This window comes from Thamnophis elegans, chromosome 3 (assembly GCF_009769535.1).
Source record: "Thamnophis elegans isolate rThaEle1 chromosome 3, rThaEle1.pri, whole genome shotgun sequence".
In the NCBI taxonomy this organism is placed as follows: domain Eukaryota; kingdom Metazoa; phylum Chordata; class Lepidosauria; order Squamata; family Colubridae; genus Thamnophis; species Thamnophis elegans.
In genome coordinates, this window is record NC_045543.1 from 58,029,697 (window position 1) to 58,055,670 (window position 25,974).

A 25,974-nucleotide genomic window follows, 5' to 3' on the forward strand; every position below is an offset into this window, starting at 1 on the left:
AGTTCTATCTGGTTTGGGCGAACCGGTAGTGGCCACCTGCCTGGACATCATCATGTCCTGTTTTGGACACTCTGCGCATGCGCAGAAGGTCCTTTGCGAACTGGTAGTGAAGGTAAGTTAATTTCACCCCTGCACTGAAAGACAGTGCCAACGAAACAAAGGGAGGAGTCATAGGCACACCAACTTAAAAGAAGCCAATACTTCAAATCCTTAGGCAAACAACTGAGTGTGGCACTCACCAAATAGTTTCTAAATGGGATCATGTTTTATCCATAGCAAAACTGCTACATCTTGTCTACTTAAGGGAGGAAATATTACTTTAACACCAGAACAGCTAAGGATGACTTTAAGATGTCTTTGAGAATGAGATGAAAATAATGTCATGTGGACACAAGAGAAAAAAGATGCTGCTTTGCCATGTTTATGCTGGATTAGGTACAAATACAGGTCATCCTGTCCTTGAACCTGGAATTGAACCTGGAATTATAGCCATAGGTCATGCTAGTCATTAATGGGGTCATCACATGACCCACCCGATTTTATGACATTTTCTGAGGCAGTTGTTGAGTGAATGCAGAAGTAAATGCCGCTTTCCAGGAAAAGACATAAATTGTTGTCATGTGACGGGGATGCTGCAAATGGTCATAAATGCGGGGCAGTTGCTGAGTGCCAAAAATGCAATGTTCCAGGAGGGACTGGCTATTGGGACTTCAAAACCAGGCCATAAGTACCTTTAGGTTGAGTTTGAATGGTCCCTAAGCCACTGGTTGTTAGTCGAGGACTTTCTACAAGGAAATGCTTTCAGTTACAGATAATGAGATTGGCACATGGACAAATACCAATTACTCTCACCCATCTCCTGCAACAGCTTTCAAGGGCTTTCTAATAATTCTTTGATCTCATCCATCTTCCTTGTTTACCCTGCTACTTCTCTGGACATTGCAAAGCATGCTGTTTTTTCTACTCTATTTTCAAGTCTCATCACATGCCCAAAGACCATGAATTTTTGCTTGTTGATCATTGCCTCAGAAAAACAGTCAGCCTTTGTTTAGTCCAGAACTGAATGATCGGTTCTTCTTGCAGTACTATAGTACTTTAATAACCATCATTCTTTTTTTTATTGGTTCTCAGTATCTAACTTTACTACTCATATTTTATCATGGGAAAGATCATTGCTTTAATTTGATGTTAATATGTCTATTTCCTTAAGAACATGTCTATGTTTCTCATTGCTCTTTTCATAAGATTAATTAATAAATGTCCTGTTTACTTGCCCAACACAGTCATGATGTATTCTGGAGTCCACAAAAACAAAAAATTATATACCACTTTTGCAATTCACCTAGGTTTTTAAAAATTCAATCTCATTACATATAGTTGACATAACTTATCTAGTTGAAACATTTAGGAGCAGCAAATTAAAATAAATGAATGGGCATTTATAATCATTGTTATTTGGTAAAGAACCTAGGCTTTAGAGCTCTCTGAGAGAGGCTAACAGAAAATTTCAAACACCTTTAATATAGCTAAAACTCCCGTAATTATATAATATCGCACTAAGACGTCATATTAAAATTCTGCACAACAGATTTAATATTTTTGGCAGGTGGGTCCAGAAATATTGCTAATGAAAATACAAATTATTGGCTGAATTTAGCACCTCAGAACACATGCATGACATTTTCACAATGGAAAATATATTTATATATACAGTATTTCATTATTTTCCATGTTAATTTTGAAACTGGAGTAAAAATGTTTGGTTATGACAAGCACTCATCCTGTTTTATATATGCTGAAGGGTTTCATCTGTTTAAAGGGGGAATCCAGCTTTTTCTAATAATTGTTTGAAGGGCTTGGAATATACTGTTGATGTCTTCCCTTACTTCTCTTTTGCTGTTCCTCTGGGACATCAGGAACAGATATGGATCTAATTGGAAAAGAAAAGGATACAGCAAAGAGTAGCATCAACAAAGTCTTATTTCTGTTTTCATATACTAAAGTTATTTTTCTGTTAATGTTCAGCTTCAATCATATTTTTATGAGCCTAAGCTCTGTACCTAAAATCTGTATCTGTGGGTGAAACCTACTGGCAGCTTCTTGTTGTCCATTTGTAATCAAAATTTCTTTCCCAGCTCCTACTCTACTAAAAGAAAAATAGCAAGAATTGGAAATGACATTGAATTAAAAATGATCTGTGAGGAAAGAATTACATCTCCCACTTTCTCTAATTCCATCACTGCATTTTCGTGTCCCCAGACAACTGTGTTTCTGTTTTTAATGGAGTGTGTAAACACCAGGAAACTGAGCACAGCTGAGTAGCATCTCATGAAATGAGGCAAACATATTCTTAACTCTTTATTTTTTAAAAGAAGCATCTTTGTGAAATACATGCATTATTTTTCAAACTCATTGTGTACCTCTTTTCCCTACAGATTGTATCCTCATTGTTATGTCTGGTTTGAAATACAATTCATATATTGCAATTCTAGACTGATATTGTGACCTCAGCAAGTGGTTGCTTAGACTATCAAGGAATTCCAGGGCTACAGTATATACACAAGTCTGGAAAGTCAAAACCATCTTTCATTTGACTGCCAAGAAGACTGTTGCTGTTTCATTAGGCAACATTAAGGAGATTTTTTTAAAAAACCTAGACATGACAAAAGAATCATGAGCTGTGCCAGCACTCAGCACATTTCATCACATGGTCTACTGAAGGTCCTTTCTGTCCTAATTTCAAATGTTCACTCTAAACAGCCACCCACTTAATTGTGCCGAAAAGGGCTTCCCCACGGTTATGTTCAAAAACAAGCTTCATAATTGCCACTCTGTTTCACTGTAGATGCAGAATTCCTCTACTTAAACGACTGCCTTCTGCTTTACATTCCTGGCGTATGCCAAAGGCACATGATGCAGATTCCATGAAATTTATTTCTATGTGCTGCTCCTCTTTACGCTATTTATGGTACACGTAACAAATAAAAACCCTCAGTGTTTAAAGCCCATCAGATCCTTTCCTCCCCTGTCCATAGAGGTAAGAATCTATGAGTGAGAGTAAATTATAGATAGTGTACTGTATATTCCTGCCCACCTAGCAGTTCAAAAGCATGCAAATGTGGTAAGTAAATAGGTACCACTTCAGTGGGAAGGTAATATTGTTCTGTGCGTCTCAGCGTATAGTGGCCACATGACCACGGAAGTGTCTTCAGACAGTGCTGGCTCCCTCGGCTAAGAAACAGAGATGAGCAGCGCTCTCTAGAGTCAGATACAACTAGACAAGGGAAACCTACCTGTACCTTTACTGTAATGAGAGAAATGGATATACCAGTAATATATTGAGGTAGTTTTCACTTTTAGTCAATAATCAATAGTTGTCTAAATATTTGCCAATGAATGCCAATTCTGATGTTACTTTTAATCAGGTAGAGGCAGGTTTAAATTTTCCTAAATAATAAATAAAATTCTTCAGGAGTACATAGGAGTCTCCTGTAAATATGTGCATATAATCTGGAAACCTTTTAAAGTTGTTGGTATTTAAATTGAAACCACATTTAAGAGTTACAAATCATACTATGCATTATATTTGTAGAAAGTAAAATTCTGAATTAACCCACAAACTGGTAGGACTCAATCTTTATCCAAATCTTTACAAAATACAGGATGGGGAAAAAAAAAGAATAGGAGATGGCCCTGAGGGAGGCTGAGCTTGAGGAAGAGGTCAAACATGTCATCAGTCATGAGTCCTTCATGTCCACAAGGGATCTAAGTCCAGTCTACCTTGAATTCCTTTCTATTCTTAACTCCCGCTAATTTCTCATGACCTTTGGTAGTTCAGATTCTTGTAGAGAGCTTAAGCTTGTTGTTGTTGTTAGTTGTGAAGCTGTGTCTGGCCCATCGCAACCCCATGGACAACATTCCTCCAGGCCTTCCTGTCCTCTGTCATCCTCTGGAGTCCATTTAAGCTCACGCCTACTGCTTCGGTGACTCCATCCAGCCACCACAGTCTCTGCCGTGCCTTTCTTCTTTTGCCCTCAATCTTTCCCAGCATTAAGCTCTTCACCTGTGAGTCCTTCCTTCTCATTAGATGGCCAAAATACTTGAGTTTCAGCTTCAGGATCTGGCCTTCTAACAAGCAGTCAGGGTTGATCTCCTCTAGGACTGACCGGTGTGATCATCTTGCAGGCCAGAAAACTCGCAGGAGTCTTCTCCAGCACCATAGTTCAAAGTCCTCAGTTCTTTGGTGCTCAACCTTTCTTATGGTCCAACTTTCACAGCAATACATTGCAACTGGGAAAACCATAGCCTTGACTATATGTATTTTGTTGGCAGGGTGATGTCTCTGCTTTTTAGCATGCTGTCTAGATTTGCTGTCTAGATATGCCCTGCACGGCATAGTTCATAGCTTCATTGAGCTACGCAAGCCTCTTTGTCATGACAAGGCAGTAATCCATGAAGGGGAGCTTAAGCTTACAATAAACCTTAATACATATTTGAATTGCCTGGATCTCCTGATTTCCCTGGTACTTGACAACCAATGCCATAAAGGGTGAAAGGGAAAAAGCTCAAGACTTTGATACCTACTCACTCTCCAGGCCTCTAGGAAAGTATGAATGAAGGATCCAAGACTTGAAAAGAAATTATTATTCATTTTCATTTCATTTTATTTGTCTTGTATGCCGCCCACTCCCGGAGGACTCCGGGCGGCTCACAACAGACAAGGGAAAGGGGATAAATAGACAAGACAACACTTTAAAAAAAAGACGCAACATTCACAATTTCCGTGGGGCTGGGTGTTTCACAAGCCCCCCGGCCTGCTGGAGCAGCCAGGATTTGGTGGCTTTGCGGAAGGCCAGGAGGGTAGTAAGGGTCTGGATCTCCACGGGGAGGTCATTCCAGAGGGCTGGAGCTGCAACAGAGAAGGCTCTCCCCCGGGGAGTCGCCAGCCGACATTGGCTGGCAGATGGAATCCGGAGGAGACCTAACCTGTGAGATCTTATCGGTCTGAGGGAGGTAATCGGCAGGAGGCGGTCTCTCAGGTACCCAGGTCCGATGCCATGTAGGGCTTTATAGGTAGCGACCAGCACCTTGAATCAGATTCGGAGACTAATGGGTAGCCAGTGCAGCTCGCGGAGGGTAGGTGTGACGTGGGTGTATCTAGGTGCACCCACAATCGCTCGCGCGGCTGCATTCTGGACTAACTGAAGTCTTCGAACACTCTTCAAGGGCAGCCCCATGTAGAGCGCGTTACAATAATCCAGTCTTCAGGTCACAAGGGCGTGAGTGACTGTCTGAAGAGCCTCCCGATCCAGGTAGGGTCGCAATTGGTGCACCAGGTGAACCTGGGCAAAGGTCCCCCTGGTCACAGCCAACAGATGGTGTTCTAAAGTCAGCTGGGGATCCAGGAGGACTCCCAAATTGCGAACCCTCTCTGAGGGGCCGTATAATTTCACCCCCCAGCCTGAGAGATGGAATAGTTGGACAATCTTTGGGAGGGAACATCAGAAGCCACTCGGTCTTGTCTGGATTGAGTGCCAACTTGTTTACTCCCATCCAGATCCTAACAGCCTCCAGGCACTGGCACATCACTTCTACTGCTTCGCTGAGTTGGCACGGGGCGGACAGATACAGCTGCGTATCGTCCGCGTATTGGTGGTATTTAATCCCGTGCCGGCGTATGATCTCACCCAGTGGCTTCATGTAGATGTTAAATAGGAGGGGGGACAGGACCGAACCCTGCGGCACCCCATAATTGAGGGGCCTTGGGGTCGACCTCTGCTCTCCGACCAACACCGACTGCGACTGCGACCTGCCCGAGAGGTAGGAGGAGAACCACCGGAGGACGGTGCCTCCCACTCCCACCTCTCGCAACCGTCGCAGAAGGATACCATGGTTGATGGTATCGAAGGCTGCTGAGAGGTCAAGGAGCACAAGGATAGAGGGGTGACCCCTATCCCTGGCTCACCAGAGATCATCGATCAGCGCGACCAAAGCAGTTTCCATGCTGTAACCAGGCCTGAAACCCGACTGATAGGAATCTAGATAATCAGTTTCATCCAAGGACCGTCGGAGTTGAGAGGCCACCACTTTCTCAACAACCTTCCCAACGAAGGGAAGGTTGGAGACTGGACGATAGTTGCTCAAAATAGCTGGGTCCAGAGACGGTTTCTTCAGGAGGGGTCTCACCACCGCATCCTTTAGGAGGGGCGGGAAGATTCCCTCCCGGAGAGAGGTGTTAACTATCGTCTGGATCCAGCCGCGTGTCACCTCTCTGCTGGTCGAGACCAGCCAGGAGGGGCACGGGTCCAGTATACAAGTGGAGGCACTCACCGCTCCCATGGCCTTGTCCACTTCCTTAGGATAAGCAAGTTGAAACTGAATCCATAAAGTATGCTCAAGACCTTCCCCCGGTACCTCGGCTGGTACCGTGCAATTGGAGTCCAGCTCTGTCCGAATCCGAGCGACTTTATCCGTTAAATACTGAACAAATTCCTCAGCTCTACCTTGTAAAGGGTCATCCGCATCCCTCCCTTTCAAGAGGGAGTGGGTTATTCTAAACAAGGCGGCTGGGCGCGATTCAGCGGATGCAATAAGGGCGGCAAAATGCGAACATTTCGCTGCCCGTATTGCCACAAGATAGGCTCTGATAAAGGCTCTCATCAGTGCTCGGTCTGACTCAGATTTACTGGCCCTCCAGCGGCGCTCTAGGTGTCTCTTTTGGCGCTTCATCTCCCGGAGTTCCTCGGTGAACCAAGGGGCCCTCCTGGATCCGCTGCCTCAGAGAGGTCGCAAAGGCGCAATCCGGTTTAGAGCCCCCGCCGCCGCTGTATTCCAGGCAGCGATTAAGGACTTCACCGGATTGTGGACGATAGTGTCAGGTATTTCCCCAAGCGCCGTCTGAAATCCCATCAGGCTCCTGGGGCGGAACCACCTAATCATTTCCCCCTCCCTACAGTGGGGGATTGGTTTCTGAAAGTCGAGCCTTAGTAGGAAGTGATCAGACCATGACAAGGGCAAGGTTTTAATGCCCTTCAACTCTAGATCACATCTCCACTACTCCGAAAGGAATACGAGGTCAAGCGTGTGACCCGCTGAATGAGTCGAACCCCGAATTACTTGGGTCAAGTCCATGGCTGTCATGGAAGCCATGAACTCCTGCGCCCCATCAGAGCGTTCACCAAGTGTAGGCAGGTTGAAATCCCCCAGAACCATAAGCCTGGGGAACTCTACCGCCAACTCGTCTACTGACTCGAGGAGCGAGGGGAGGGTTGTTGCAACGCTGTTGGGAGGTAGGTACGTTAGCAACAAACCCACTTGACCACCAAGGTCCAACTTCATCAACAGGAACTCACACGCGACAAGCTCCGGAGCAGGGATCCTACGAGGAACTAAAGACCTTCGTACGATGACAGCCACTCCCCCACCCCTTCTCTGAGGTCGCAGCTGATGAAACACCTGAAATCCTTCTGGGCACATTTCAGTGAGGGGGACTCCTCCCTCCGGGCCCAGCCAGGTTTCAGTAATACATGCCAGGTCTGCCCCCTCGTCTAAAATTAGGTCCCGGACAAGGGGAGCTTTGTGAACCACAGACCTGGCATTTAGCAACAATAGCCTGAGACCAGGGCCCTGACAGTTCTCGCCATCTGGTCCTGGAGTGGAACTAGCAGGGCCGGAAGGAGGGATCTCTGTGACGTAGCGAACCCTCCGTCCCCGGTAATGGCTAGCCCTGAAGTTCCCGTCGTACCTGCCTCTCCCCATAGTGACCGTAATGCTCCGGCCCACCCCCGCACCCGTAGACCCCATATCCCCTCCCACAGCCTCCGCACCATCCAGCAGGCGATTTTTGTCACTCATTCTGGGACGGGAGGTAGGCCTGGGCCCCCTACATAGTGACCGTAATGCTCCGGCCCACCCCCGCACCCGTAGACCCCATATCCCCTCCCACAGCCTCCGCACCATCCAGCAGGCGATTTTTGTCACTCATTCTGGGACGGGAGGTAGGCCTGGGCCCCCTACCACTTCTGCAATAGCACTCAGTGGAGGAGGCACCAGGCTATACTCCCGATCCTCTCACACAAACACAGCCACTCATCCATGCATTCCCCACATAGGTCAATTAAAACACAAAAAATACAACAATAATGAAGTTAAAAAGTGGGTACAATCATCAATCAGGTATACCATTCACACCACATTCCTTAAATTTATGGGGCACTGCGCAAATATAGATTAGTAACTGTGCAGATAGTTCTTAGGGTTTGAGGTAGCTGAGCACCAACGGTGGTATATAGGTAATATACAGGTGGTAGGCCTAAGTTCTTGGAAGGTATAACAAAGGGTCCAGAGTCTAAAGTCCGGGGCGGCTGAGGTGGATCGTGGAAGAGGGGGTGATATAATAAAAACATTATAAACTAAACATTATAAACTAAACAGCTAGGTTGGAAGAAATGGGAAATCAAAATATAGTTTTCACCCTTTTTTTAATGAACCTTTGAAATACAGAATTCCAATGAAGAGAGTTTCAGTTAATTACAAAAGATGGAATGTTCTAAGAAATTAGGAAACAAATTTATGTTATAAAGAGCTGAGGTGGAGCAGTGGTTAGGGTGCAGTACTGCAGGCCACTTCAGCTGACTGTTATCTGCAGTTCAGCAGTTCAAATCTCACTGGCTCAAGGTTGACTCAGCCTTCCATCCTTCCGAGGTGGGTGAAATGAGGACCCAAACTGTGGGGGCAATGTGCTGGCTCTGTAAACGGCTTAGAGAGGGCTGAAAGCCCTATGAAGTGGTATATAAGTCTAACTGCTATTGCTATTTCTATTGCTATAAGTCATTCCTTTTTTTTAAAAAAATCTAGTTAAAAAAAATATTAATTAAATTTATATACTGCCCATCTTGTTATTAAAATAACTTGAGACAGTTAATTCTTGGAATAAGTACTATTTTTGTAGATAGATATCTTTCTTTTCAGTGCTCCAGAACTTCAGAAGATGTCATTTTTAGAATCTGGTTGCCATGAAAATTAAATCTTCTTACATGTTTTGTTAATTTGCTCTATCAAAATATTTGCATGTTATAAATTTAATCAGATGTACAAATATTATCTGAAGAAACATCTAAACATCATTAACGGCAGTGTTAATTATTATCTAGATCCCTTCCAGTCGGGATTTAGGCCTGGCTACAGCACGGAAACCGCTTTGGTCGCATTGATCAATGATCTCTGGAGAGCCAGAGATGGAGTGCTTCTTGACCTCTCAGCGGCTTTCGATACCATCGACCATGGTATCCTTCTGCGACGACTGCGGGAGGTGGGGGTGGGAGGCATTGTCCTACGGTGGTTCTCCTCTTACCTCTCGGACAGGTCGCAGTCGGTGTTGGTCGGAGGGCAGAGATCGACCCCTAGGCCCCTTACGTATGGGGTACCGCAGGGTTCGGTCCTGTCCCCCCTCCTGTTTAATATCTACATGAAACCGCTGGGTGAGATCATTCGATGGCACGGGATAAAATACCACCAGTATGCGGACGATACGCAGTTGTATCTGTCCGCCCCGTGCCAACTCAATGAAGCAGTGGACGTGATGTGCCAGGGCCTCGAGGCTGTTAGGGACTGGATGGGGGCTAACAAGCTTGTACTCAATCCAGATAAGACCGAGTGGCTGGTGTGTTTCCCTCCTACTAATTGGCCAAGTGTTCCATCTCTCAGGCTGGGGGGTCAAACAGTACGCCTCTCAGACAGGGTCCGCAATTTGGGAGTCCTCCTGGACCCACAGCTGACTTTTGAACACCACTTGTCAGCTGTGACCAGGGGGGCATTTGCCCAGGTTCGCCTGGTGCACCAGTTGCGTCCCTACCTGAACCAGGAGGCCCTCACTACAGTCACTCGCGCCCTTGTGACCTCTAGACTGGACTACTGCAACGTGCTCTACATGGGGCAGCCCTTGAAGAGCATTCGGCGACTTCAGCTTGTCCAGAATGCAGCCGCGCGAGCGATCGTGGGTGCACCTCGGTTCACCCACGTAACACTTATCCTCCGCGAGCTGCACTGGCTGCCTATTGGTCTCCGGATACGCTTCAAGGTGCTAGTCGTCACTTATAAAGCCCTTCATGGTATTGGACCTGGGTACTTGAGAGACCGCCTGCTGCCAATTACCTCCATCAGACCGATTAGATCCCACAGATTAGGCCTCCTCCGAATTCCATCCGCCGGCCAGTGTCAACTGGCGACTACCTGGAGGAGAGCCTTCTCTGTGGCTGCTCTGACCCTCTGGAACGAACTCCCCATGGAGATTCGCACCCTCACCACCCTCCAGGCCTTCCGCAAAGCCCTTAAAACCTGGCTGTTCCGACAGGCCTGGGGGTAAAGAACCGTGCCCCTATCTCGAATGGTATGATTGTTGCACTTTTAAATTATGTATTGTTTTATGTTCTCAAATTGTTTGTATCCCCCCTCCCCTTGTTTTGAGCTGTGAGCCGCCCTGAGTCCCCCTCGGGGGAAAAGGGCGGCATACAAATGAAATAAACAGTTAAACAGTGTTGGAGGTACAGTAAAATAAGAAAAAAAAGAAAATGTAGAAAGGGCAGCTAACGCTAATGAGCAAAATAGGTGATACTTGTTAAACTATAACATGGGCATTTTAGTTTTAATCAGTAGATTAACGAACATGATATGATAAATATATTCAATCTGTGTTTTATCCATGCAAAAGTGTTACACAGTTCAGATTCTTCACAATAAAATTGGTCTGACTGGAATGAGGAGATTTCTTAAGAGGGACCACATTCTGGCTCTGTTCCCTCCACATAATTAACCCGGCGATCTAGTAACCTAGTCAGATCTCTTGGTCAATGATTTTAGTAGCCTCTACAAGAGTAGGTGGGACTTGTGACCTTAACCAGTATTATAAAGATTCAAGGGTTTCAGAACACTGTTAGGGAATTTTGTACTGGAGATTGTAATAGCTTTTCCTGCTGCTCTATAGCTCTGTAATTCTTTTTCTTGGAGAGCTGGTTGGAGAAGGCCCTTGAATGTAAAAAACAAACCCAGAGCTGTTTAGGGCCGTGATGGTGAACATGTGGCACGCAGAGCCCACTCTGTGGGCACCTCAGCCGTCGCCCTAGCCCAGCTCCACCATGCATGTGTGCACACCTCCAGCCAGCCAGCTGGTTTTTGGATCTCTGCCGCACATGCGCGGGGTTGGGGCACATGCAGGGGATGTGCATGTGTGGGGGAACTTGCATTGCATTTTGAGGCCTTGTGCAGCACCCCTGTGCCCCATTTTGGCTTCCAGGTTGATGGAGAAGGCCTTCCGGGCCCAAAATGGGGCACGAGGGTGCCACATTTTGGGCCTGAAAGGCCTCCTGCACCAACCAAGCCAAAACTGGGTGTGGGGGTGCCCCTGTGCCCATTTTTCATCTGGAAAGCCTCCACCAACCTGGAAGCCAAAAATGAGCGAGGGAGGGCAGGACGCATATGTGGGTGGGGTTGCACACGCAAATACAGGGTGTGTGGAGGTGGGGGATTATGTGCACATTGCATTATGAGTGTGAATATGCTTTTGGCACATGACGGCAAAAAGGTTAGCCACCACTGGTTTAGGGTAAAACTGTCCCTTCTTGATCTCCCAGATAATTGGGAATAGCTATTTCCTTATTCACAGTGACCCTTTTGTGTTCTCTCAAATAAACCTACATAATTGTCAGGATAAAATGGTGATCAGAGAAAACTCCATATTGAGTAAATGGGGGGGGGGATATAATAAAAAGGTAACATTTTGTTCTCATCCAGAATAGATTAATCCAAAGGAATTGCTGTATATCAGTTCAAATGCAGGTTTTGTTTACATTTTGAGTTGAAATATAGATTACAGTGTACTTATAATAAACTTATTTTACTGATTTTCTTGTTAATATTCTTATTTCTAAAGTAAACCAATGTGGTCCATAATGGGTATCAATGATTCCTTTCCTTTCTCCCTTTTTACTTTCCTTTCCTTTCCTTCCTATTTTTGGAGGGACATCTGCAAAAGAAAGACTCGCTTTTCCTGGTACAAAAACTCCTAGTCCACCTTTAGTTGAAAGTGAATTAAAATGAGAGAATTGCATCGTAACCTAATTAATAATTCTCACTTTATTTATTCAGTTGCCAATAGTTACATTGATAATTTGATATTAAAGAAAACAACAGGATACATTTGCATATTCAGATAACATCTTGCAGCTAAGCCAAATGTATGCCTTCTTGATTGGACATATCGTTCCAGATGAATAAATTTTTCTGTAATATGTTTTTCCAGATTAGAACAAGAAATAGGAAAGCTTGAATGTGAAGAATCCCAAATATCTGCCAAAGAACAGATCATCTTAGAAAAACTAAAGGAGACAGAAAAATCTTTTGAGGACTTACAAAAGGTAACCTGAAAAACAAAATCCAAACAACTTGATCTTAAGAGAAAACTTTTCTTTCCAACTACATACAAATAGAGATAGGTATAATGGAGAAGCTCCACAGAAGAAGGTGGTCAGATTAAGATCAGATAATAGAAAATAAACTTTATTTGTTTATTAAATTTGTTTCCTGCCTTTAACACTAATTCATAGCTATATACAGTGACGTGCAGTGAAGTTCACGGCCGGTGAGGCAAGCGGGCAGGACCTCTATATTCTCCTCCCCCCACCCTCCAATCTATGGCGACAGGACCAAGCCGTTCCGGGGGAAAAAAAACCTGCCTGCCTCTTGCCTTTGAAGGAGAGGAGGAGGAGGAGGGCACCCGCTTGGGGAGGGGAGGTAGGACAAGCTGAAGGGTTCATCTCCCCACCGCATAAGGATCGGAGGGCTTGCCTTGGAGCCCGCCTCTCCAAGCGCGTGCTCGCTCGCTATAGCTGGGTGAGGGGGGCGGCGGGGGCTTTAAGGCAAGCATCTGAATGCAAGAAATGAATAATCTCCCCGAGCAGCCTCACACACCAGAAGCACCAAGGACGGGCAGCAGTGGCTGGCGTTGGCAGAGCCCCCTGCCTCCGCCCACCCTCACGCGCCAGGATTTTCCTTGTGACATTTTGCCTCCACCCCCCAGCGACCGGAATATATATTTTTTTTTATAGCAATAGCAGTAGACTTATATACCGCTTCATAGGCCTTTCAGGCCTCTCTAAGCGGTTTACAGAGAGTCAGCATATTGCCCCCAACAATCTGGGTCCTCATTTTACCCACCTCGGAAGGATGGAAGGCTGAGTCAACCCTGAGCCGGTGAGATTTGAACCGCTGACCTGCTGATCTAGCAGTAGCCTGCAGTGCTGCATTTAACCACTGCGCCACCTTGGCTCTTGGAATATTGCGTGTGCACGCGCCATCCACCCCCCTCACCCCAGCTACAGCTGAGGAGAGGGAGGAAAGCCTCCCTTCCCATGCAAAGCCCCCTTAAAGTAGAGAACAAGCCCGCTCTATGGCGGACAGGCGCGCTGGCATTTTAAAGTGCATGCCGGCACTTTAGCTTGTCCCTCGGCCGCCAGCCGGAAACCCCCGGCTAAGCGTTTTGTGGCTGGCTGAAATGCACGGACATTTCCAGCCACCCACGGGGACTAGGAGGGAAGGAGTCGCTCCTCGGGAGTCTATCTAGCCAGCAGCCCCAGGAGACACCCCCCGCCCCCCAGAGAAGAATTGGGGCCACCAAAGCTCCCACACCCACCCACCTTTGGGATGCAAGAGACAGCAAGGCTTGCAGCGAAGGGAATCTGGACCCTGGGAGGGGTGAAGAGTGAGCCTCCTCCTTCTCCCCCACTCCTCTCTCCTCTGAAGCGCGCCCTCCGAAATAACCCGCCCAACGTAAGCGTGCTCAAGAAGACACGATTGGCTGCTTCCAAATCAGGAGGCGGGAGAATTAGTGCCTCTTTTCCATCTGAACTTCTTTGCCTTTTAACTCTTTATTAACTTTTAGAAGGCGAAAAATTCCTTATGGAAAAGAGGACCCGAGTTCTCTCGCCTCCTGCTTTGGTTAACACTAAGCAGTCACCAAGCCACTGTGACCTGGAATCTGGTAGCAACTATCTTGGCTTTAATTATTTTTAAAAATATATTTAAATTTCTTTTCTTTTCCTGAGGAGAGTGGTGAGGCTCCACCTCCCTTGCCTCTAGTGACTGCACGTCCCTGGCTATGTAGAGTAGCCAGATATTCAAGTTAATCATGAGAAGGTTTTGCCTTCAACATAAGATGTGTACTGAAAGGATAACAATATCATTACAACACAAAATGAGATTTAGTGGCTGGATACTTACTCAAAAGCAAGTCTTACAGAGGTCAGTGCAGTTAAATACCTTCTCACAGGCAAGTATCTACAGCAATCTCCCTAATTTCAAATCCATTCCTACTACTGCTACACTAACTGGGAAGATAGGCCCTGCAGTTGAAATATATCTAGGGCAGGGGTTTCAAACCCACATGTGTCACAGCGACATCATGTAACATATTAGGACTTTTCCCCCCTTCATTAAAATGGGGATGGGTGTGGTCAGTGCATTACACTTCCAGCCCATGGGCCAGGACTTTGACAACCCTCATCTAGGGGGTGCCAGTTTAAGGAATGCAGGCTCAGTCCTGCAATTTAAGAGTGATGAAAAAAATAAATCACTATATCTAGTGATAAGTGGAAGTAGAATGGCTTATATATTTAAATATTACAGAATGCTATCTAGTTTAACTTGAAAATTTAAGATTAAATATTCTAAAGCCCTTGTTTGGATTAAAATTGATCTCACAGATTATTATTATAATCCAGAACCACCAAATGGAGATTTAATCTGCAAACATCTTTATGTCTAACTGCCAAAATACTTCAGAGATTCCAAGTGGCCCCTTATATAAAATTACTCATGAGACTATCATTGATTTATGCATTCACTGAAGAGTTTGTTTTTCCAAATAAGCTTTTAGAATGCTGAACATATTTAGGCAAGAAATATTCAATTTAGAAGAAATTGAAATTTGAACCTATACAGCTAGCAATAAATAAATTCATACTATCCCAGAACATTGTTAAATCAAGTGTTCTCTTTCAATAATTCTTGTTGCTTTGTCAAACTTCTTCCTTTTTCCAAGTCAGATAAAGTCATGGGACATTACCTACATCAAATTCAAATTGATTCAATCAATTTTTATTTATTCTGGTCCTCAACCAGAATGTCTCCCAGAATAGCTTACTTTTCAGTTAGAAACTACAAAAGTAAAATCTTATAATCTTAAAATGCACCAGTGAAGGAAGAAAATCAATAGAGGGAGGACAAAACAAAATGTATACACCAGCTTCTACTATCACTAAATTCTTACAATATCTGTTCAGGAACAATGGAGTCAAAAGAAACTTTTCTCTCAGCAACTTCAGTGAAATGGCCCTGCTTCTTATCCCTGCTCTGACAGAATGAAGCTACACTTCATTTAGTACTTAATTAAGATACTTAAAATGCAATTTACAGTGCGCTGTGTTAGGGGAGGTCATTTTAGGCTGATTCAAAAGCAATGAACTTGATCTGAATTCAGCACAGGCTCTGTAGTTCCCATAGTAATAATCCACAAATTACATTGATTTCACAGCAGGATCCACATGCATGGCTATATTCTGGAAGAAAGTTGAAATATTCATCCTGCCCAACAGGAGCATAAATCATTCTTTCTCTCAAAGAAACCCATTTTTAAAATTAAGGCCACGTAAGACTGTTGGGAGGCTGAACATGTTTAGGCAAAAGAAGAAAACAAAATTAGGTGAAATGGATAGCATAAAGGTTAATTAATTAATTAATTAATTATTACAAAGAACATTTATGAATTCTAAAGAAGTGTTGGCACCTAGACAAGCTTCCATTGCCAGAATTAAAGAAGAGTATGTCAATTAAATTACAAAATGAATATAACATACATCTGGTTCTGATTACATATACAACTTGCAAATTCCTTTACACTACACATAACACATGTTTCAAGCAGTAGAAGAGAATATTTGTAGCTCAGGTTTGAACTGTCGAGTCCTTAGTGCTCTCTGAGCTTGGATATTTCTTTGCAGACATTTCATTACCTGATTAGGTAACATCCTCAGTGCATAATAAGTCGGGTAATGAAATGCCTGCAAGAAATCAACCAAGCTCCCAAAGCATCAAGGACTCCATATGCTTCAACTGCATGTGCATAGCTATTTATCAGGAGGTTGCCATTTCTATTTCTGAGAGCTATGGACTCCTCAGCAGCCTTAGAACAGCTTCTGATATGTCTGATAAACAGGGTTAGTGATGCTTGGTTATTTGAAACCGTATCTGGTTCACCTTGTAGAGTTCCGCCTCTTGCTGACTGTAGAGACAAGAAAGCCGTTATAATTGAGGAACAGGTCCACTTGTGTATATGTCCATCCATGCTGGATGAGAAAAAAAAGAAGCTTCTGTTTCTTACAACCAAGCCTGAAAAGAAACTGAGCTACCAGTCATGAGACAAGATCAGCCCAAGCCAACACGGACAATGGATAATAGGAAATATAATTCAAAATAATTGTAGAATGGATATTAGCCTGTTTTAATATGTGCTTGGCTTCCTAGTAGCACTGCTTCCTTCCAATGAGCTGCGATGGCGCAGTGGTTAGAGTGCAGTACTGCAGCCTACTTCTGCTGACTGCCAGCTGCTGCAATTTGGCAGGTCAAATCTCATCAGGCTCAGGGTTGACTCAGCCGTCCATCCTTCCGAGGTGGGTAAAATGAGGATCCAGATTGTTGGGGGCAATAGGCTGATTCTGTAAACCACTTAGAGAGGGCTGTAAAGCACTGTGAAGCAGTATGTAAGTGCTATTTCTATTGCTACTAAATGGAGAGGGAAAGAAGCCTTTATTTTCCTACTCATTGGGAATGGTGCATCTCACAGTAGTGGGAAAATGAATGGGTCACCTACTTACAAATAAGAACAGGAACAAAGTATTGAATAAAGCGTCAATGGAAGAATTGAGCATGAATATAGTTGAGCAAGAGAAAATGTATGCATGAATTATATTTAAATGTAAATCTAATCCCCATCTGTGACCAGCTCCAAATGCCTCCCCCTTAAGAGTGGCTTCCTGCCTATTCCTAATTTATAGGACTACTGTAAATAGTATTAATATGTTATGTGGCAAGCACTTTGAACACTAATATTATATCAAACTAATTGATTTCAATGCTTTTGATATTTCAGAGTTTCTCACACCAAGATGGAGGTAAGTAGTTTGCTTTTCTTTCATACTTGATATCTTTAACTATATATTATTATATATGAGCATTTTATTTAGTACTTTGCTACTTTTTAACACATATATACTAAGCTTCAAAATGCTGTTAGCCAAAGAGAGAATATAGAATAAAGCTTTTTCAAAAGTCCTTGATGCCGGCAATAAGCTTTCTTTAGATTTCATGTGCCATAGCTCAAGATAAACCCTATTCTATATGTATCTGACAGCAACAGGGCATATATGCATACAAATATAGATTTCATGATGTAATTTAATGATAATGATAACCAGGTACTTCCATACTAAACACAATTATTTGAAAATAAATCTTAGCATTTGGAGACAAAGCAGATCTTAATAGCACAGAAGAAACCCCCACCCCCAAATGACCCTCATAGAGAATGTTGGGGTGCAATAAAAACAAAAAACAAATTTGGACCCATTCAACTGCTCTTTATATTGTGTGTGTGGATGTGGACATATTTATTTCCAATAAGACTTATTAAATTCATGTAATCTAGTTGAACCATTATCTGATCCTTAAGACATTCTGTCTAAAAATGTTGTAACTCTGATAGAATCTCACTAATATTAAACAGCCCAAGGAATTAATATGTAAAAGAAATTACCTCACTAAAGTGATGCTTCCTTTTGATAATATTTGATGGAATGGTAATCATACATCCTATAGGCTCTTCCTCGTGGCCACATTAAAGTAGTTCTGTGTCAAGGTCATGAGTCTTGAGATTGTACATCTTCAAGTGCCCAGAAAGTTCTTGTCTTTCTAGAAGATGAGCTGTGCAACTGAATTAGGCTGAAAAGAAACCTGATGCTATTAGGGATTTTTAAAAAGCTGCTGCACTGTATGAAGGGGAAGTACAAGTGAAAGATTCATCAGAGTATGGATAGAAATACTGTTCATCAGAGGTGCACGGGAGCACATCGGTTGGGTAGAAGAAAGAAAGGTTCAAAATTTGAAAGGAAGTTTTGAAGACTTTCAGAAAGAGATCTGGAGCTATTCAGCAATCCGGTGTCAGCAATGTTGTTGCACTTTTGTGTAAAATCCTCAGAATATAAAATTTAAAAATCAGTACAAAAGAACACACAAACCACTTGCTGGAAAAAGCAGAAGAAAATATGTAGTGTACATACAAACAATGCCAGAAAATCAGCTAATTTAATTGCCCTCCCAATCAAAGAACTAGCATTCTTTAGGAAGAGCATAAAATGTGTGTTTATAAGGAGCGCTCAAAAGATGTGTGGATCGCTATGGAAAGTATTGAACAGGTGATCAGGTAGCTCTATGAAAGCCATGTGCATGATCTCCTGAAGTCCAATCAAAACAGCCCTAGAGGGCAGTTTCCACAATCAGAGGGGAAGAAAGCATGCTCACAACAACCTAAAGGCTTATACAGGTAGTCTTTGACTTACAACCATACTTGAGCCCAATATTTCTGTTGTTAAGGGAGACATTTGTTAAGTGAGTTTTGGCTCATTTTATGACCTTTCTTGCCACAGTTGTTAAGTGAATCACTGCAGTTGCTAAGTTATTAAGTGAAGTTGTGGATATTCCAATACTGGAGGTTTTTAAAAAGAGATTGGATAACCTTTTGTCTGAAATGGTATAGGCATTCCTGCTTGAGCAGAAGGTTGGACTAGAAAACTCCAAGGTCCCTTCCAACTCTGTTATTCTGAATCTGGCTTCCCCATTGATTTTTCTTGTCAGAAGTTTGCAAAAGGTGATCAGGTGTCTTTGGAACACAGAAATGGTCATAAGTGTGAACCAGTTTCCAAGCATCTGAATTTTTATCACATGAGCATGGGGATGCTACAAAGGTCGTAAGAGTGAAAAATAGTCATAAGTCATTTTTTTCAGTGCTGTTGTAACTTTGAACGGTAACTAAATGAACTGGTGTAAGTCGAGGATTACCTCTCTGGGGGCTGTGCAGATTCCCAGACCCTTGACTGCATCAATACCAAAGATGAAATGTGCTAGATGATATCCAGGCCAAAAATTATGGTGTGAGGTAAGAGGGAAAATACAATATTAAAATCAGAACTAATTGAGGGTGACTAATGCAGAGTCTTGAGGACATGGCATTGAAAGAAGCAACCAAGTCATGAAAGGCCAACCTGGTTGTTTGCTGTAAAACACATTGACCTAGCAGTCCCTGAAAGCGCACTTACGAGGGAGTAGCTTCCGAAACTTCTGTGGAGTTCCACCCTGATAGCATATAAGGTCATTTGGATATGTCCACCTAGATAGCGCGCATGACACAAACACACACACCATATATCCAGGTGGCATGCCCAGATAACCACCAGACAAAAAGCAGAAAGCCGTGAGTTCAAGTTCTACCTTAGCCATGAAAGTCATCTGGATAAATTTGGACCAGTCACTCTCAACCCAACCCACCTCACAAGGTTGCCATGTAAAAAATAGGAGGAGGAAGGTACGTATGTTGGATATATTTGCTACTTTGAGTTATCCATACAAATAATGAAGATGGGAGACAAATCAGGGGTGAAATACTACCGGTTTGGACCGGTTCGCCTGAACTGGTAGTAAAAAATGCTAGTTCTGACAATCAGCTGCGTGACAATCAGCTGAGCTGCACAATTCATTGACAATCTGCTGTGCTGCGCGATTTATCACGAAGCGAACCAGTAGCCGACTTCAGAGCATTTCACCCGATACAAATACATACATACTGTACATATATAAATACACACACACACACATACACACTCACACACACTCGTACATACATATACATATACATACATAATGGTCCCTTTCAAATGTATTGGGCTTCAGCCTTCAGAACTGAAGGCCAGCATGCAATTGATGTTGTCACTTGTAAGATTCCAGAGTTCTGAATTTACAAAGAGGCCTTGGTGCTCTGTAACACATTTCTGCTGCGATGCAAGTTAGGCTGTTAGTTATTAAAAACAGCATGAGTTTCATATCTGGAAAGGAGGATAAGAAGCTATCTGTACATCTCAAAATAGGTAAATCACAACCGAGTTCTAAAACTAGAGGAGGCTTGTTTAAAATAACCCAGAAGGAACTGCTTGCCAAAAATGAAAGACATCATCACTCAACACGTTGCTGTTATCAATTACTACGCAATAATGTGCTACGCCCAGACATGTATCCTAAATTATGTCAGTTTGTATGGAAACAGTTTATTGATTATACCATAATATATAAATCTTTTTCACAGTATATTTGAATCTGCATACTGAAAAAGCAATAATAGTAATAATAGTATAACAACAATACTGCCTAAATGCAATATAATCTTACAAATCCTAGAGTTGCTTGAATATCCTTTTATTGTTAATGTAGGTAGTCCTTGACTTATGACATGGATGTCAAACTCACCGTGTTAGGTTGCCATCACATGATGTATTGTAACATTTTCCCCCTTGGCAGCACTGGGGTGGGCATGGCCTGTGCGGGACTCATCTGGCCCACCAGTTTGACACTCCTGACTTATGACCACAATTGAATCCAAAATTTCTGTTGCTAAGCAAGATACTTGTTGAGTTTTGCCCCATTTTACGACCTTATCACAATTATTAAGTGAATCAGTGCAGTTGTTAAGTTAGGAATACGGTTAAGTGAATCTGGCTTCCCCATTGACTTTGCTTGTAAGAAATTTGCAAAATGTGATCCCATGATCCAGGGACACTGCAGCTGTCATAAATAAATATGAATCGATTGCCAAGCATCCGAATTTTGATCATGTGACACTGGGGATGCTGCAATACTGAAAATGTTCATCAATCATTTTTTCAGTATAATTGTAAATTTGAACAATCACTAAACAAACTGTTGTAAGTTGAGGATTACCTGTATATTGTTTTAAGAAAATAAATTAATAATACAATAAATAGGCATGATGTTGCAAGGCTCCTCGTCTAGAATTCAGTACATTATCTCTTCTACCTACCAGTTATTAATTAATTGTTATTAATTATTAATTAATTGTTTGTTCTATAACTTGCTCCTTTAAGGCAATTTAAAAATAATAGCCCAAATTTAAAGATTCACAAAAGACTCATGCAGACATCCCGGTGTTTTTACAAGGAGGTTTTTCTACTACACCAGAGTAAAATCAGTAGGTCTCTGTTATAATTATTTACATAGATTACATTCAGAGTTATGCCCTGCAGCAAAGTTGCAAAGTGAAAGTAGGAAAGAGCATCATTTGTGTAGAAAGAGGAGCAATAAAGTGAGAACTAGTCTAAACTGGATGTCAGGTGCTACTTCGTTTAATAATCAGGAAAGAAACCACTCAACTCCATTTGTTTGAAATTAAATGTACTTTTACTAATTACAAACGAATAGTAGCAAAGCAAAGCTGAATCTGGTTAATTAGGTGCGAAAGCAAAGAATATCATCTATAGTTCAATCCCCTCCCCTTGGCACCCCAGTCCATAGTCCAATTATAATTCACCCAACTGTCAGGTGGGAGACATCTTCAAAAAACATCACCAGGATGGAATGCTGGACAGTTAATCTTGGCGGGAAATCCCTTCCTCCACATGCGCAATGAGATGGTCAGGCCAGCATCTAGAATTTTCCTCCAGCACATAATGATTCCCTTCCCAAATACCATGCCCCCCTCCCCGTTTGAATGGCAGCCGAAGCAGCAGCAAAGCAGAGGCTGACATCCGGCCCTCCTCCAGAAAAGGGCAGTCAGACCTGAAGAAACAAAAAGAACACAAACAAACCGACAGACAACAAGACACGAAAGAGAGAAAGGGGAAGGGAGAAAAAACAAAAAAAAGGAAAATTAGCAGACTGTCCAAGAATCAGGGCTTGTCAGGATAAGCAGAGTAGAACTTGCGGAGCAGACGAGGAGCTCGAACATGGGACTCGTCAATCCATTCAGCGTGAGATGGGGAAAAATGCTTCCAAGCCACCAGGTACTGGACACGGTTCCGCCGTTTACGAGAGTCCAAAATCTCACAGATCTCGAAATGCTGTTCTCCCTCTATCAAAAGCGGGGCAGGTGGAGGAGGAAGAGGTGCTCTCAAGGAAGAAGTGAGTTGAGGCTTCAGGTGATTAACATGAAAAACAGGGTAAACTCGGTTGAGTTGCTTAGGTAACTGGAGACAGATGGAGACAGGGTTGATGATCTTGACAATTGGAAATGGGCCAACATACTTGGGGGCCCAGCTTCTTCGACTTCTGCGTGGTTTGAAGAAATCTAGTGGATAAATAAACTTGATCACCAACCTTATATTCATGGGGTTTAGCCCTTTTCTTTTCTCGCTGCTTGCGAGGAATCTCAGGAATGGGGATAAAATCCTGGCCGTACACCACACGAAAAGGGGTAAAGCCAGTGCTGCTGTGCACGGAATTGTTGTAAGCCACCTCAGCATGAGGCAACAATTCCACCCAATCATCTTGTTGGTAGTTGATGAAACAATGTAAATATTGTTCCAGCACAGAATTAGTCCTCTCGCAGGCCCCATTAGTTTGAGGGTGGTGGGAGGAGCTTAACCCCTGGGCGGAGCCAATCCACTTCAGGAATTATTTCCAGAAGAGGGAGGTGAACTGAACACCTCTGTCCGAAATGATGCGGTCGGGTACCCCATGTGAGGGATATATATGTGAGATGAACATCTTAGCGAGAGATTTAGCAGAAGGGATCTTGGAGCAAGGGATGAAATGAACTTGCTTGGAGAATAAGTCAGTAACAACCCAGATCACAGTGTTTCCTTGACTTTCCGGAAGTTCAACAATGAAATCCATGGAGATCTCCTTCCACGCGGCTACTGGGCGGGCCACCACCTGGAGCAGCCACTGGGGCTTACCCGGAAAGCGTTTAGCCGCAGCACAAAGTGGACAGCTAGCTACATAAGCCTCAATGTCTTTTTTCAGTGATGGCCACTAAAATTGCCTCTTAACGAGGTGCAGGTCTTAACGAACCCAAAGTGTCCAGCCATCCGGGAATCATGAGCCCGTTGAAGTACAATGGTCCTAATGGACACAGGGATGTATAACTTTGCTCCAATCCAATCCAATCCATCTTTTAGAGTGCATTCATCCATGTGTTGCTGGAACCAGTCATCCTCAGTAAGGGCCTTTTTTAGGTTAGATAGAAAGTCCTCAGTGACTTCCAATTTGGAAGTTGTTTGACTTCTGGTAACAACAGGAGCAGCTAGAAATTTTTTGGGAATGACAGGCTGGACAACACTGAGCTTTGGACAGTTGTACTGAGGGAGTCTGGACAAAGCATCAGCCATAAAAAATTTTCCTCCTGGAATGTATTTCAAGGTAAAATTGAATCTATTGAAATGCTGAGCCCAGCGCATCTGCTTAGGAGAAAGTTTTCTGGGGGTTCTCAATGCCTCCAAGTTTTTATGGTCAGTCCACACCTCGAAAGTGTGCTTGGCGCCCTCTAGAAAATGGCGCCAGGTTGATAAAGCCCAACGAACCGCAAAAGCCTCTTTATCCCAAATAGCCCAATGTCTTTCTGTGTCGGCCAGTTTGCAAGAGGTGTAAGCGCATGGTTGTAATTTACCTTGGCTATTTGCTTGAAGTAGTACAGCTCCCACTGTCACATCACTGGCGTCAGCCTGGACCACAAAAGGTGTGTCCATGTCAGGGTGCTTGAGGACCGGTTCCTTCGCAAAGAGGCGTTTCAACTTCTCAAAAGCAGCTTGACAGTCCATAGTCCAGTCCAACGGTTTGCTAGGTTTAGGCTTAGCCCCTCCCTTCGATTTAAGGAGGTTAGTTATAGGGAGAGCTATCTTAGCGGAGGGAATAAATTGACGATAGAAGTTAGCAAATCCCAAAAATCTCTGTAACTGCTTACGTGTATGTGGGGCCTCCCACTCAGTGACAGCTCTGACCTTAGCGGGGTCCATTTCTATCCCCTTGTGGGAGATCCGATAGCCCAGGTAATCAACTTTTTCCTGATGAAATTCGTACTTGGACAACTTGGCGTACAGTTCTGCCACTCAGAGTTTTTTCAGAACTGTGCAAACAAGTTTCACATGTTCTTCACGTGTTTCCGTGTAAATAAGGATATCGTCTAAATAGACCATTACGCCTTTGTAAAGATGGTCATGTAAAACCTCATTAATTAACTGCATGAAGACTGCTGGCGCCCCCTGGAGGCCAAATGGCATTACCCGAAATTGGAAACAACCAAGGGGGCAGTTGAAAGCAGTTTTCCATTCGTCCGCCTCTTTAATTCTGACTCTATAGTACGCTTCCCTTAGGTCAAATTTAGTGAAAATTCGGCCCTTCCCCAGTTGGGCCAGCATGTCCTTCATCAGTAGTAAGGGGTACAGGTTCTGAGCAGAGATGCAGTTCAGATTTTTGAAATTAACATCTTTCTTTTCTCTGAACAATACTGGAGCCGCTACCTTGGGCCTTGCTGGTTCAATGAATCCCCTTTCCAAGTTTTTGTCAATGAATTTCCTCATTTCCTCCATCTCTCTAGGGGTCATTGAATATATTTGGGGCTTTGGAAGCTTTACTCCAGGTAAAATATCAATGGTGCAATCTGTGGGTCTGTGAGGGGGTAATTTATCAGAAGATTTTTCACTAAAAACATCCTTGAGGTCCCAATATTCCCTTGGAATTCTTTCCTCCCCCCCAATTTTCTCCTGCCCCCTGGCTGCCAGTGTGGGAGTAGTAGTGTCAGAGTCTGGAGCTTCAACTTTCCCCTCAGAGGGTGTGGCTATCCGAATCCGCAACCACCCCTCTCTCCAGTTAATGCGTGGGTTCCATCTACAGAGCCAGGGGAATCCTAGAATAAGGGGCCGGTCCATCCCAGGTGCTACAATAAAAGTTATTATTTCTTGGTGGGTATCCATCCACATCTCGATGGGTTCAGTGGAAAAATGAGCAGGACCGGGCCCCGCAATAGAGCCATCTATCTGGCAAAAAGCAATGGGGATTTTTAAAGTTTTTAGTTTCAAGCCCGGCTTCTCAACCATTTCAGGCCTTATCATGCAACGGGAACACCCAGAATCTAATAGAGCCATAAGTTTTTCTTTTTCGCCAGAAGAGGGCACCCTAAGCTCGACGGGAATAAGCATGGGGCCAGATCGCGAACTTACCCAGTGATGAGAATCCTCATCATCACTGTCGTCAGAAGAGCTGGGACTTCCGTTTCTCCCCTCCTCTGGCTCGAAGCGTCAAGAAACATCTTCCCCAGCAAAGGCGGCTTCCTTTCTTTTGCCTGGAGGCTTCTCAGGTTTCCTCTCCCTCCGGGGGGGTGGAACAGAGTGGGTCAGCTTCATTCGGCAATTCACAGCATGGTCTTCTTCCTGGTCGCTTTCATGTAAAGACATTTTTCTTTTCCTTCTATGAGGGCACCCCCCTCGGAAGTTGTTCGCTCGGGGTTGGGTGCGAGGTGAGATTCTGCTTATTGTCAGGTGCGACTTCATTTAATAATCAGGAAAGAAACCACTCAACTCCATTTGTTTGAAATTAAGTGTACTTTTACTAATTACAAACGAATAGTAGCGAAGCAAAGCTGAATCTGGTTAATTAGGTGCGAAAGCAAAGAATATCATCTATAGTTCAATCCCCTCCCCTTGGCACCCCAGTCCATAGTCCAATTATAATTCACCCAACTGTCAGGTGGGAGACATCTTCAAAAAAACATCACCAGGATGGAATGCTGGACAGTTAACCTTGGCGGGAAACTCCCTTCCTCCACATGAGCAATGAGATGGTCAGGCCAGCGTCTAGAATCTTCCTCCAGCA

At 43.7% G+C, this 25,974-nt stretch overlaps 1 protein-coding gene across 1 annotated transcript in view; it reads left to right on the forward strand.

Annotated features, from left to right (window-relative positions):
- The window catches only part of LOC116506166 (paralemmin-2-like), a 149,013-nt gene that overhangs the window by 108,935 nt on the left and 14,104 nt on the right, over positions 1 to 25,974 (forward strand). Inside the window, exons 4-5 of the mRNA XM_032213818.1 lie at positions 12,296 to 12,410; positions 17,198 to 17,219. Coding sequence (XP_032069709.1) covers positions 12,296 to 12,410; positions 17,198 to 17,219 — 137 coding nt within the window. The remainder of the gene's footprint in view (positions 1 to 12,295; positions 12,411 to 17,197; positions 17,220 to 25,974) is intronic.